This window comes from Egretta garzetta, unplaced genomic scaffold, assembly GCF_000687185.1.
Source record: "Egretta garzetta isolate BGI_Z169 unplaced genomic scaffold, ASM68718v1 scaffold215, whole genome shotgun sequence".
In the NCBI taxonomy this organism is placed as follows: domain Eukaryota; kingdom Metazoa; phylum Chordata; class Aves; order Pelecaniformes; family Ardeidae; genus Egretta; species Egretta garzetta.
The window spans coordinates 168029-183229 of record NW_009259719.1 but is presented as its reverse complement, the minus strand read 5'-3'; the positions used below and the strand labels follow the sequence as shown (position 1 = coordinate 183229).

The window sequence follows — 15201 nt, the reverse complement described above, 5'->3', positions numbered from 1 at the left end:
TCTTTTTCTTTCCAACTGCTTTTATTTTTGTATCAGAATATGAAGATTGAGCCTTCCATTCAGTATTGTCTTGTCATTTTGTGTTAATCCTCTTCTCCCTTTTCCTCCTCATCTTCTTTCTTTGTCTGATAGGGAAATTCAGATTGGTTTTAAGGAAAAATTGTTCACTTTGAGAGGAGTGAAGCACTAGGATGGGTTGCTCAGAGATTGTACAATGTCCACTCTTGGAGGTTTTCAGAGCTTGACCAGATAAGGCCATCAGCAACCCAGTCTGATTTTGATGTTGGCCCTTCCTTGAGCAAGTGGCTGGGCTACGTGACCTCCAGAAGTTCCTTCTAACCTAAATTATTCTATGGTTCTGTTTAATACCCAGTTCCCGTTCTGATTCAGCCATTCTGCTCTGTGTGTCATTAACTCCTCACTCCCCGTTGGAGTCACTCTCATTCATACCAGCGCAGAACAGGGGCGGCCTCCTGAAGGTCAATGAAGATACAGTGGGTTTTCTCGTGTGGGATTGAAATTAAGATGGAAATGGTAACCTCAGATGAGATTAGTAGGTGAAATGTGGGTATCTCTGAAATTACTTGGAATTTTTACCAGGATTTCGCTTGAGATCTCCTCAAAACTTCATTAAGTGCCAACTGAAGTTATCAGTTGAAGAGTTTGATGCATAATTATATCAGGATGATAAGTATTTAAAAAGTAAAGATCACCTTTTTTTCCCTTTCGGTTACAAATCCCATCCTCTATCAATCAGCCTTGAAGAGAGCTTTGGGGTATTTAGGATTTAGCAAGTCACCAACTGCCCCCGCTCTGCTGTTACGTGCTGGTTTCCTCATGCGGCTGTAACCACGTGAGGGAGTTAATGCTGCACAGAGCATCTGCTCCTTGGCCAAACGCCTCCCCAGCCCTGCAGCTCTCTGCCAAAGAGCTCCGGACGTGCGGAGGGGCATCTGCGAGCTCTGTGGGGTAGCCAATTTTCACGGGTTGGCCCGTATGCTAGCCAAAAACCGCCCTTTGTCAGAACAACGTTATTTTAATTGTGCTGAAAGAAAGCAAAACCGCACTCTGATTCACCGTATCAGTCTAGGGAATTTTCAACGATGATCTAGCTATTGTAGAGAAAGAAAAAAAAAAAAAAAAGACACTCCCAATTTATAGGAAAAAGAAATACAGGAATAGTTTTATGGGGTTGCTCTTTCAAGTCTGCCAAGGTAAGGTGATTTTTCTCCATCTCTCATATTTATCAGCAAGAAGTATCTCTCTTATGCAAACACTTCATTTCCCGTCAGGCTCTGTCAAAAGTAACGTCTACAAATCGGGCTACAGTAGTGGACTGAGGAAAGACTAAATATGAGCAACCAAAAGCCTTTTTTTGTCCCTTTCTACACAAGGCAGGATTCTAAAATCCAGATTTAACAGGACAGGCTTGCTCTCATATACTTTTTCTAGTGATTGCTGCTCTCCCTCTTCTGTAACCACATTGATTCTCTCTCCTCATACAGATCGTCCTTAAATAATGTAGGGGCTTGCTCTTTCAAATGTGAACAAGGTGGTGTGCCCTGCGGAGAGAATATAGGAACAGGAGATACTGTTGCTTAGCAGGGTTGAAGGTCTCTTCTCTTCCACTCCTCCTGCAGTACCCAAGCTGTAGATTACAAGTCAAATTTAATAGACAGATAATATTCACATGAGGAACTTAAAGCAATGCATCTGACTTCGAATCACCTAGGTTTCTGCTTCTGCAAAACTATCAGAAGTTCACGTCGCTCTTGTACCTGTGTCACTTCCTTACAGAGATCCAGAAATGTAAACCAAAGGAAGTTTTCTTGCTTTCTACCATTAGTTTACTGACGGAGTTGTTTTTATGGCTGTCTCAGCTGTTTGTCACGTACCCATCATTTATGGTGGAACTGCAAACAGTTTCCCACCTGTCTGTAATTAGCTTTTGCACACACACACACACACACACACACAAATCATGCAAAACAATTGTAGTCGTGATGAAAACAGCTTTGGATATTAAAGGTTAATGTGCCACATTGGTATCTAGTGTAAGCATGTTCGCCGAGATGAAATCGCACTAAGGAAGGTCCTCGACTGTTCAGCTTTACGAACTGCGTCTCTGAACTGGTCAACAGTAGTAGGTTAAGTTTACAGTAGTTAAGGTAGGACTATAAAAACAACCTGCAGTGAAAACCATCAGCTGGTGTTTGTTTGAAAAGATAAGAGATGGAGAAAAATACTCGGGCTGCTCATATATTGTCATGCTGTATTTGGGGATGCCTACCCATCCAAGCCCACAGAAAAGCAAGTGCCTGTCACCTGCGGGACTGACACTGGTGCAAAGATGGGACTGCAGATCACTGTTTCGTGTATTGGAGTCAGCCTCGCTCTTACAAAATTTCCTTTGGAGGCCGCAATTCCAGAGTGAATTCGGTGGGGCTTTAGTCCAAGGAGTGTATGGGGTCAGTTTTGTTTGTGCTTGGGGTGTGCTCTGCACTTTGCAGAACGTGGTATGCAGAAGTGGTTTGCGTGGTAGTTTCCTTGGAGAAGTGAAGTATTTGTGCTGGCGCTATTTGGTTTTCATATCTCTTGACATAAAAATGAGCGCAGCTCTCCGTATAGGAGAGCTGATGTCAGAGGTCCGTGGCGAAAGTGAACTGAAAATACACCTCTTGACTGGGAATCAGCCTCAGTCATGTGATCTTTTAAAACATGTTGATTTAGTGGTCAGTACCAGAAGTTTTACTTCCAACTCAGCCCTTCAAAACAGATGGATAGTGATCAAAAACTTGTCTTTTTGATCGAATGATGCCTCTTGAGAGGCCTGTAGGACATGGCATTCTGAAATGCCCCCCAGGAGCACAGTGAGTGGCTCTGGCCAGCCATGGGAGCTCAGGGGACAGAGCTGCAGCTGGAGACCGAGCCAAGGCTGTTCTGGGATTAAACAAAAAATGCCAGTGTCCAGCCGTGCAAGGCAGCACCTGGCACCAGCTGCATGAGAGCAAATAAATACCATAGTGTCTACACAGCTTTGCTTTTCTTTGTGTGTGTGTGAAAGTCTACAGTTCACCGACCTGTTTTGCAAAGTTGTGCTCTCTGTGAGCTTGTTCATCAACTTCGCCACTTCTTCTTTTAGCATACCCTCTGCAGAACCCCCCCGCGCTGTTTTGCTTTGCCCTATCAGTAGTTTCGATTTTATTTCCTGTGTGAAACTTCATGTGCTTAAAGTTTCTGTTCCATTTTTTTTTTTTCTTGAAGGGAAGAAAACAACAACAGTAAATTAAACCTCAGGCTGCTTAGGAGATCTCTGGTGGCTGAAGGCCTGTGGGCAGTGGGGCCCTGGCCGAGCGCTGTGGTCACCCAAGCACCATGGTGCAGCAGCAAGGGCCGTTGCTCCACCTTAGCTCCACGTCTTGAAAGCCTACAGCTCATTTCCATCACTGATTCATATTTTTGCTGATAATTACTGTCAGCATGAAGGAGAAGTGAAGACTGAAATCAAAAGTGGCTTACTCTTAAGTTTTAGAGCTCATGGCTCTGTCCTCAGGGCTTCGTAACCTTCTCAGACTTCATAGCCCTGTAATGGGGCTAACGCTGATCGCGTGCGTGCAGTCGCTGTTTTCCTGGTAGAAGTTGGCTGGCTGTGTTCCACCCATGGTGCTGTGTTGCACAACTCTTCCTTCCATTAACATATGCTAGAAAAAAAAATAATCAGGTGTTATGCTGATGGGGCACAGGAACAGAGAAGAAGAAACGGGATAGTTCTCCTCCGCCGATGGTGTTGGGATCTAGATTTGTGGTAATAAGGGACTGTATGAATGTTTAAACAGCTGCCATGGGTGGGATAGAAATCTGTCCTCGGTTATTGTTTAAATGAAGATGAATGGATAGAAGCAATAAAAACGCAACTCCGGCTTCGTGTGGAGGTGGTCTAGGCAGGTATGGCAGCAGCCTGGTTACAAAGCTGATCAAAGCCGTTAGTGGGTATGGCAAATTCCACTTGTTTTTCCAGAAACATGTCATCTTATACCTATATCTGGGTTTTACCTCGTTGGAAAACATACTGAAAAACTACAGTAATCTTTGATTAAGAGAGAGCCCTGAACACTAGCATTGGTAAACTCAGTAAATGTAAGGCTAAATTTAGAATTAGTTGAAAAAACAGGTGAGGGTGGAATGATTTATCCCCAAGAAAAAATCACTTTAAAATAATGAATTCATACATTTTATTCCATATTTGCTTCATTAAATGGCTACTTTATTGTTTCTCTTCCCCACACTGGGGCACTGCTCAGTTATTGTAGCACGGAGATTGCTGTCTGACACCAACATGCGCTGTAAGTGCCTTGCAGACGTGTCACATAGGATCAATACGTTATTAATCCCATGCAAAAAATTCAATAGGTACAGTGCGCACCACTGATGATTCAAGTTCATAAGCTTTGTGGGCTTTAAGGTTTTTGCTTTTTTATAGCAGGATGGGGGGCATTACTTACAGATTTTGATGTGGTTTATTTGTGGCAGTAGAAGTAATTTAATTGACATCAAGACTTACTGAAGAATTGTAATCCACTCAACAGCAGACCTTCAGAATCAAAAACAAAATATGGAAATGCTTGTTCCTTTAGTCAAAAGTTGTGTAACTGCAGGATACACGGTGGTTGAGGAGTCGAGGATGTGCACAGCTTGTTGAATCTTCTTTGGCAATGCCCATCTCGCTCGGAAAGCCATCACCTTGCCACGCCACTTGGATATGCTCCTGCATTTTGTTAAGGGCCCTCTCTTAAGGATGAGGGCCTTGAGAGGTGGTGTCACCCAGTGAAATATTGGGGTTTTTTGCTTTCCCAGTAGGAGAGCTGGGACGGTGGAAGGGAGTATGCAGGGAAAGCAGTAGGGAGCTGGTGCTTCTCCCAGCCTATTTGACAGTCAGGAGGCTGTTAGCTGGCACACCCAGAGGCATTAAATTAGGTCAGCAGTTGGCTTCACGTGGACAAAACCAAGTGTTAACTGGATGTTCTCCTGCACGTAATTACCAGTACTGTGTACAAGGGATGAACAGTTTCCCTTCATTCTCCCTGCCTCCACCAACCGTTGTTTTCATGCTGTCCTTCCCTGTGGTCCTCTTTGCAAGAGTCACCCTTGGGCTTTCATCTTTGAGGAGGGGACAGAGCAGGAGGACCATGGCTCTCCAGTGCAGGACACTTCGTTTCTCACTGGGATACAGGAGACACTATACCCACAGAGGATGTCAGTAGGATGGAGTCGTAACCAGTGTGACACAGTGTGCCAGTCCTCTGCTTTGCTGCATCCCATGTTCTTCCCCGCTGACCCCTGCAGAGGCTGGGGCTGCCCTGGGCCATCTTCCTGGGGGATGGGGCTCCATCCTCGTGAGGCTGAGAAGCATCATCTTCGCTTCAGCCCCTCTGCTTAGGGTCAGGGTCATGTTCCCTCTGAAACCTATTGGAATTTGTGGATATTCTTTCTCCTCCTTTTCACCCCACACAACGGGAAGGGAGTTTTTAATTTCCTCCCATTCTGGATTTAGTTGTAACTGCTTCGTTTTCACAGAAATAAGTAGAACAAAATGAGCATCTAGAGTATTACGTGGCTGCAGATTTTCTGTTGCTGAAATCTGAGCAAAGATGCAGGATTTTATAACAGCAGTACCTATTTGAAGCATTTGAAGAGCATGAATGGAAACACCAGCGAGAAAAAAGCATGTGGGGGGAAAAAAGATACCTTTTGTCCAGACGACAGCTGATGAAAAAGAAATTGCATTAAGCCCTGGGCTTTCCTTTCAGAATAGACTTCAGCTTTATGAAGGAGTGCATTTTGCTCCTAGAAAATTTTCAGTAGCAGATTTTCCAGTCGATCGTAGAAGACTAAAAAAAGCATATTAGTAAAAGAAAAGGAAATGAAGAAGTGAGAACGGAGATGGTGTAAGTTGGAGGGAAAACTGAGAAAGAAGAAAGGACAAGTGGATAGATGTTTAACTAACTACCCATACCCAGGGAAATGTAATCAGAAAGAGGAGTCTATTAAGGACAAAGAGAACACTGAGATGTAGTTCAGGGAATTTTTAGAGGCATTTTTAAGAAGCGAGGCAATGCGTGCAATAAAGGGAGCGGTATTATTTTTCAGAAAACGTAGGTATCTTGTTCAGTGAAGCAGAAAGAACTTGGATATGAGTTAAGGACGATAAATGGAGTCAGGTGCTCTTTGGATACTGGTGTGGCCTCGAGGGCTGCCAAACATAAAGGCTTTTTCTTCTGCAGATCAGAAAGACTTGCACTAAAGCTATAAGTTTGATCAAGGGGCTGTTTATTTTAATCATGTATTGATCGGCTTAACCACACTGCTCCAGGAGGGAGGGAAAGCTGTCAACATCAAGAATTACAGCTTTCAAAGTTCCAAGTAATCCTAGGAAGTGAGCCAAACGTAATAAATGCAGTTTTATTCGGGACCTGATCCTACTACTGTTGAAATCAATAGCAGCTTTTCCATTGCTCTCAATGAGAGTAGAAGCTGCTTATTTGAAGAGCAGCTCTGATCCAGCAATCAGGGCAGCTAATTTTGAAATATTAATGAATACGAATATAAAATAATAATAATTTTTAAAAAAAGAACAAACCCACAAATAGATTGGCAGATCTAGGAAAGCTCAGGTTTTTTAAGGGAGGTTGACTGAGATTGCCAAGCTACAAAAGAAAAAAATGGCAGAAAAATAAGAGCGATGGTAATGTCTAAAGAGGCAGTGAGCTTAAGTAGGGTTAGAAAAAATAATTATAATGTGATAAACAGATGTCTTTCAAAAGCCATTGAGACAGCAGAGGAGGAGAGAGCACTGAGAAGCTCAAGACATAAAGTCTGCACAGGCTGAACTTAGTAGAAAAGGGTCCTTGAAAGCAAAAGTGTACTGCTGGTACACATCATGCTGCAAAAATAGTCCATAAAATCAGCAGTACAGCCGTACAGCCATTCCTCAGGCAGCATTCCCATCAAGGTCAGAGACAATCTGACTATGTACTTTACTTTAGTTCTCTAACGGAAGACGGAGCTGGAAACCAAATGTTCAGTTACAATTCAAGTCGCCAGTTCAGTGTATTGAATCCCTATTCAAAGTTTATATGCATTGACCAAAAAAGAAGTAGCTCCTTTGCTGTGGTTTCTGATCTTCAGATGCAAGACAGGGCATGCATTTCAGCATGCCTAAATATTTACAAGTGCCTATCTGTGTGTACAGGCAGACTTTGATTTTCATGTTTCCATCAGCATTTAAAAAAACATTGTTTTGAAGACTTGATTTTTAAAGATTATTAAGTGAGGTAGCATCCACGATGAACTTGTCCTCAAGGTTCCTCCTGGAAGGTGTTACCCTGCTTTGGTGGCCTGTCTCTGGCTGTAAGAAGCTTGGAGTGGATCATTAGTGTAATCCCAAAGCAGAAATTGGACAGTGTGTTTTCAGATGTGTAATCCATGGGTTGTCTGTCCAAAAAAGTCAGTGGTTCAAGCAGTAATGTGAGTTGTGTCTGTTCTCACAACTAGCAGGTCCTGTCCACGCTGGTGGCCTTCCCCCATCTGCATCTCTCATCATCTGATCCCTCTGCCTGGTGCCTTCCCCTTCCCCTACCCCTCATTTTTTGCATGTTATGAAGGATTACATTTCAATGCCATTATTTTTTAAAGGGTATGGGTTATCTGAGGCGCAGGCTGTACATGCAAAGATACAATAACTGTAGCACAGTAGACAGCCCAAGCCAGGTTGACTGTGAAAGCTCTCTGCTTATGGCTAATCTGATATTTTCAGCTGTGCACCAAAGATGAATCAGTTGTGGAAGGCAGCAGAGAGTTTGGGTTATCTCAGGGGCTATTTCAAATGAGGGAATTTGTGCACCAGGCGCAGGGGACAGATGCGTGAGTCTCCTGCAGAAGGAGAGGAACTCTTGAGATGCTCCTGGCTGCACCGGGGAGCGGATGCTTGAGGATTGCAAAGAGCCCACACTTGCTCTCTCGTTCTATTTTTTCCACGTTTTACCAGCTTCAATTTGACAGTCGATAACTTCATTCTCAGTTAATTAAGGTTTGTACCAGTGTACATGAGAGCAGATCCTGGGCCTAGCCCAGTCTGGATCCTTTCTCCCTTTGCTTTTGGGTCAGGCTGCAGCAGTTTGGCTGGACTCAGCCTAGGAGCACACTGTGAACGGGAGGCTTCTCTGCTGCTTTGTATTTATCCATATCAAGTTCGTCAGATGAAGCCAGAGCTTCCTGGGGCCATCCAAAGCTTCCTGGAGGGGGTACTCTCGCAGACAGATGTGGCTCCTGGAAGGCAGACGGGTGTCTCGAGGAGGCAGACATGTGTCTCAGGCTTGGATCACTCCTTTTGGACTATGCGGTTGTAAGAGCATTTTCTTACAATATATTTCCTTGGGGGAATCAGATGGACTTAGATCTCGGATACCATCCCCACTAAGTGATACAGTAAAAATAACCTATTATTCTCTGGTTCTGACCTGGGCGGTGACAACATATTGTTTCAGCATCTCTGTCAGACTATTTCCCTTAAGAGCCATTTTAACCTCACCCAGTGGGACATAACTAAAGGAAATGAAACTCCAACCCCATTAAGGAAAAAGACAATGCCTTTCACTAAACAAACTTGATTTTCTTGGCTTTTCTTCTCCAAGGAGAATCGCCCGTACCCCCCACCCTTGCAGCCTTTGTAGACAGTTCCTGTAATTGGGAATGACTGGGTGGACACCAATGGTTGGCAGCAAAGGGGGATAAATTTGACATCCCTTGAACGTGACATGGGCTGGGACCGCAGTCCCAGGTGGCCGCTTAGCGTGAATTCCTATGGTATTGGTCGACGGTACGTGCCTGCCAGCCACAGCTGCTGGCCCTCGGAACACAATCAGGATTTTAGCAAGACTAGATAAGAGATACGCAGTAAAACTGCGCTGTTACTAATTTTGTGCAAGCGTTGGATAGGTACAGTACTGTGCTCCGCTAGCAAGAGCTGGTGACTTACAACGGTGGCCCATCTCTGGGCACCCGTGCGGCAGAACGGCCACCCCAAAAGCAAGTGTGACGTTGAGGATTTGTCATTTGCGGCCTAAGAGAAAGATCACCATCCACCTCCACACTCCAGATAAGGCTGGAACAAAATTTACATTCAGTAATTAGGATTTCAAGCGTAGCCATTGATGTGGGGTGTCGTAAGACAAATTGGAAATCCCTTTTTAAAATGCACTTACGGAGTCTGAAAAGGCACCGTCTCACACTTTGTGTGCGGGTAATTAGGACAAACCACAGGGCGATCACCTTGTCCCAGGCAGGGGTAGGGTTTACAGAATGCAATCAGTTTGTTGGGCTTGCAAATTCTGGGTAGAACTGAGTAACACCTGGGTCAACGTAAATCCGCAGGCAAGAAGATTAGAGCTGGCAGAAAAATAAAGAACTCTGTTGCAAGATAAAAGTAGATTGCAAAAAAATTGCAGTCCTGGAAGAGCTTTTCATTTCAGAGGTGGCTAATATCTGTAGGTCCCCGCATTTTTTTTACGTAAACGTTCCCCGCGTGCTCAGTGTTCTGTTTCGGGGTATTTCCAGTATCAGTCCCTGTGGGGAGCAGTTAAGCTCCTATTTCAAACCTTAATCCCTCAAGGATCTATAAATGTGTATATCTCTGTGCCCTGATAAACAGGTTTATGGCTGTCCCAGCAGTTCACCAAAAAATTGTCAGAACAATAAGAGCATACCCTAAACACTAGGTGTGAGTTGCTCTCTCTTTTGCACCCTTTCTCCCTCCACTGGTGAGTATTTCAGTAACCCCTGTGAAGAACAGCTTCCGTGAGAGACAGTCCGAATGCCCTCCATTCCTCAGCCCAGAATAGCCTGTTGCCTGATGGTTATGACATTCTCCTGCAAGATGAAAGATAGGGATTCAAGCAGTACAAATAGCAAAAGAAGGTGAAATTGGGCTTTCTCCATGCCCGGTTGCTGTTGCAGTGGGAGTAGGACATCAGCCACCTCATAGGTACCTCTGAAGAAAAGCAGTTGCACCTACTTTTTTTTTTTGTCTCCCCCAAGAGAGGACTCCAGGGGATGATGCAGGGTGGTACCTGTTTGGGGCTTGGAGTGAGATGTGGATGTCCCACGGAGGTTAAGGCTACTCTCAATCCCTCTTGGAGGCACCTCCATTAACGTCCATGCATGATACTCGAACGTGAGTTAGCTGTTGTGAATTAATCCCCTGAAGCAACTAGGTACCTGAAGGCTGGCATAGAGCTGGCCCTACCATTTTTATTCAGTTAGTACACTACTTTATCTCATATCAGGTCCCTAACAGCAACCAGTAGGAGATACTGTAGAGGAATATGTGTCCTGCCCTCATACCCCCTACAGTGGGTGGTGATGATCCATCACCCTGTGATTAACTTTCTCCTTCCATGAGCTCTCTCTGCTGTTGACAAGAAGGTATTGCAGTTGCTCATACCTCCTCTGTGCACTCTCCAGTGGCCTTCTTTAAAAAACAGTACAAAGTTATAATGATTAGCATTGGGAAGATTAAAGTCCCTTTTTAGATCATGGCCTGATAGGCAACTGCTGTCGCAATAACTGCATTGCAAAGGCCACCAATATGTCACTGGGGCGAATATCAAGCTGCTGTGGTTTGCAGAAATGTTAGCCTTCTGAAACTTTCCGTAGTGGATGGAAAGATTTACGGGTACAGTGATGCATATCTATCTCAAAATCATGTTCGGATTAAAAACTTCCTGCAGAGCTAATGTCAACGCGTGTTTCAGGTCACTGCCACAAGCTAAATCAGGTTAGAGATCAAAACCAGCAAGCAGGTACAAGGGAGGCTTGCAGCTATCAAATGGGATAATCTGTAGCATGATTTTTTTATGACTGTGCACCCGTAATGACATGTACAAGCAGGGAATGGTTGTGATCTGGAATAAACTTGCTGGTTTGCCTGGTTCTGGTGAAAATTTCACGTGCTTTTCAGTATCAAAACACTATGCAAAAATAACTGGTCAGATCCAGCTGCAGTCACTTGAGTTATGTGGGGAATGACTTGGCCTCATATGCCTGAGATCTGAGTTAACATAAAAGCTACAAGTTATTCCTAAATTGTTTTCATTAGGAAATCCTGAATAAAAAGGCATTTGTTAGAGTAATTATTTCTGTTATTTTTACACAGTCTGTGATTTTTTTGAACATCATAAATTATACATATAAATTATAAAACCAGCTATTATTTAATATGCTTTGGGTTTTGCATCAGGTGACTCATGCCACTGACTTTTTAATTAACTAAGGAGCCATCACTCTTGGCAAACTGTTCAATTGCATAGGTGCGTATGAGACAGTAATTGAATATAAAGGTTTATTTTTGTCCCTTTATTGATGTCAAGGGAAAACAGTGCAGTTATGAAAATGGAATAAACTAAACAGATTTCTTCAGCTCCTGCAGGTTGATTAGAACAAATGACTTTCCATTCCAGTTTTTATGAATGTATAGTTTTCTGAAAGCTTTATAATACTTCAGGGGAAGGAAATTGCAGGCAATAAACGATACAGGATGGTTCAGGTTATTGCAAAATAGAGGAATGGCTTTTATCTGGGGAGGTGAGATTTACTGTTCTGCTGTATTTCACTTACATGTTTGAGAAGGAATCAGATGCAGTGATTTGTACCTTATTATGGGCATGAAAACAGCATGAGGCGCTTGCTCAGTTACGCCATTTGCTGATGCTGCGTGCAGTCTTCGTACACCTTTTGTCTGCAGCCAGCAGGTGGGCAGTGGTGCCAAACCTTCGCTGGGCCCTACACTGCATTGGCTGCAAAGAGGTGGCCACAGAGGCCAGGGGTGGTTTGTCTCTCTTGGGCAGTGAAGCACCGGATGCATTTTTGTATCTCAGCTTGATAAATAGCACTGTTTTTTACGGAACTGAGTTTGGCTGAACAGTTCTTGCAGTGTAGAGAGCTCTACCAGTAAAGACTGCTTAAGAAACCCAGGGTATTTTTTTTTTATTATTATTATTTTTTGTAGAAAGCAGAAATATGGCAACAAAGGAAAAGCTTCAGTGCTTGAAAGATTTCCACAAGGACATCCTCAAACCCTCCCCCGGCAAGAGCCCGGGGACACGGCCTGAGGATGAGGCAGAAGGAAAGCCGCCCCAGCGGGAGAAGTGGGCAAGCAAGATTGACTTTTTCCTCTCCGTGGCTGGTGGATTTATTGGTTTAGGCAATGTCTGGCGGTTTCCGTATCTCTGCTACAAAAATGGCGGAGGTGAGTATTCCTTTATTTCATTCTCATTAATCGATCTGGCTGCCTCATGCCTACTGTTTTTCAGTGACTTCATCCAGTTTTTGAAAAGAAAAATCACACAGATTTCTTTTAAAAAGAAAAATCTGTTTTCTGGCTGCTTCATCAGCCTTTGGGAGAGATTGTTTTATTGCTTAATAGTTTTGTTAAAAATTAATTAGGGAAAAACAACAGCAATTTAAAATTTCACACTACTGAACCCTTTCTGCTCTTTTGCTTCTGCTACAGTTGAGTCTGAGTTTTAACCAAAAGACATGCTATTAATATAGACCAGTGGATTTCAGAATAAGAGCAGTCTGAGCCACGTGAAACTGTTGTGTGCCTAACCCCATTGTTATTGCAGATTTTCACTTTAAAAAGGTAAGAAAATGCCCTTTACAGCTTCATGTACCCATTCTGCTTACAGAGTTTGAACATGAGCAAAAATACTCCAGAAGATTATTCTATATTGGTATTAAAGTATTGAATATGTTTCTTTGTTTATGTATGTCTGTTAACACTTTTTAGACTATCTGTCTTGTGTAAAGTCACTCACTTCACCTCGATTTTGTCCTACTATATTTTCTCAACAGGTGCATTTCTTATACCTTATTTCATTTTCCTGTTTGGGGGAGGTCTTCCCGTGTTTTTCCTGGAGGTGGTGCTAGGACAGTATACCTCTGAAGGTGGAATTACATGCTGGGAAAAGATCTGCCCTATTTTCACTGGTTAGTACGTCTTGTTGTGCTTTACTGCTTAAAGACACATCTATAAACCATGTGCAGCAACAATGTTCCCCTCATGTCCATTAATTCAGCTATTTGCCATAGTAATTGAGGGTATGGTATCAGTTCCTGGAAAGGTAGAAGTCAGAGAGTCTGAAGGACAAAGTAAGGTATTGATTTTGATGCTATGATCTTGTTAACTGGCAGAAGTGCTGATAAGTAAGAAGAAAATTGCATATTATGCCTTAAAAAGGCAATTGCACATTTTATTCACAGGTATCGGAGGAAGTGTTGGTTTGGAAGAGTAGGACCTTTTGCATGGCCTTAGCGAAAACATTTTCAGAATATTATTCTGGTCTGGAAATGAAACTCTCTCTGCCATGTGGAAGGTTATCATTGGTGTCATCCCTCTGTTAGTGATACAGCCAAAACCTGGACAGCATTTTGTGGTAGGATTCAGGAACAGGACTTTTGTCATACCTGAGCGGGTCCTGGCAAACAGGCGTGTTGGCCCGGTGTTATTCGAGGGCCTTTGCCAGCGAATGAAGAATCACTCACTGCTCACAGGAACTATACGAATGCCACTATGGAAGCTAACTAGAATGAAAAATGAAAGACAGGTTAGAAAAATTACCAAGGATGTCTGTCTGATGTATAGATTACCCTTTACAGCCAGACAGCACAGGCAGAATCCTTCGGAATAATGACGTTAAAGAGAGGGGCACTCTTCAAATTTTTTTTTGGCGCTTCATGATGCCTTGTCTCTAGCTCTGCCACCGTCACTCTCCTGGGCATCTCTCTCCCCTTATATCACCCCAGGTAGAAGCGAGGGCTTTCTCCATGGCTCACGCTCCCACCTAATAACTCAGAATACTGCTGAAGTTGATGTAATTGTGCTGCTTTGGCTCCATTTTCTTCCTCCTCCTCCCACTTTTATGAAGCCTTTTTTTCTTTTTTTTGAGGACAAGGAAGGAATGTTCCTTGTTTAAATAAGAATCTGCCAGGCATCCATAAAGAGAAATTGTAGCTCTAATAATGTGACTGGCAGTATATCCTGCAGGAAGTGCAGCTGTACAGAGTAAATAGCACTTGCTCTGGTTGTTTTCACCTGGCATAAAATTAATCTTTGGCGATAAAGACTCTTGTTGCAATAAGGTTTGAAACTATAAAATAGAAGGCAGGTATCCCAGGTGCTGGGGTAGCCATCAGAGTGATCTTAAAGTGAAACTCTTAGGCTTTTTTGTCCTCTTGTAAGAGACTGCTCTAAGTTTTTAAAGGAAATATCTTTTTTCCCCTGTTATTCCTAAATGGCGAACTTTGTAAGCTTTTTGCAGCTAAAAGATTTTCAGTAAAGAGGACTTTTCAGAGTCCTTCCATTTTGTATTTAAAAAAATAGTGATTGCTTCTGGCTTAAGACATAGTGGGCGTCTGCTGGTGGACCTAAACTGCCCAGCTAGGAGAGAGATACCAGACTCAGGAGAGCAGTTGTGTATTTAATTTAAGCCTCCACTGGAACAGCATTCCGCCACCTCCCGAAGTTGTGTAGGACTTGCCCTTATCTGCCCATGACCCTGCTTATAAAAACAAACAGGGAACATTTTTTATTGTCAAATATTGATAGCGGAGTTAAACATTGATCTAATTAACCATAACAGCTACAAATATCGTGCTTCCTTTGCACAAGCGAAATTGGGGCAGAAACAGCAGCTTTAACACTGATAGCTTTGGAATTTTCCTTTTTAACTCATTCAAGAACTGTCTTTTTTTTTTGCACATAGGCTGAGCCGAGCCAGTCAATAAGTATGAGTGGTGCAGGGGCTGCCCAGCCGAGCTGCCTCCAAGGAAGCTGGTTTGGGGCACAGTCTGGTGAGAATGATGTTGCCCAAGTAGGTACCTAAGATGTGAGATGGTGTAGCTCGCAAATAAGCAAAGCATGGTGCCTTGGTTTCCTTTTAATAAAACCTGAAATAGCCAGGTTAGTGTTTAATTCGGTAGACGTCCCGCAGACCTCCCCTCCGAAGTCAGCAAACCACAGCCAGAAACTCAACCCTGAGTGCCCATGCTAGTCAGAGGTGGTGGCAGGTCTATGCTTATGTATGATCAAGTTGAGTTGAGCTTCCAACAGTGGTGTGGTGGGGCGGGATACAAGGCCACAAAACA

At 43.4% G+C, this 15201-nt stretch overlaps 1 protein-coding gene across 5 annotated transcripts in view; it reads left to right on the top strand.

Annotated features, from left to right (window-relative positions):
* SLC6A6 (solute carrier family 6 member 6) overlaps positions 1–15201 on the top strand; it is a 118866-nt gene that overhangs the window by 72265 nt on the left and 31400 nt on the right. For all 5 annotated transcript variants that reach the window (XM_035894808.1, XM_035894806.1, XM_035894807.1 and 2 more), the window contains 2 exons: positions 12062–12301; positions 12910–13044. In XM_035894808.1, coding sequence (XP_035750701.1) covers positions 12073–12301; positions 12910–13044 — 364 coding nt within the window. In that variant the 5' untranslated portion in view covers positions 12062–12072. The remainder of the gene's footprint in view (positions 1–12061; positions 12302–12909; positions 13045–15201) is intronic.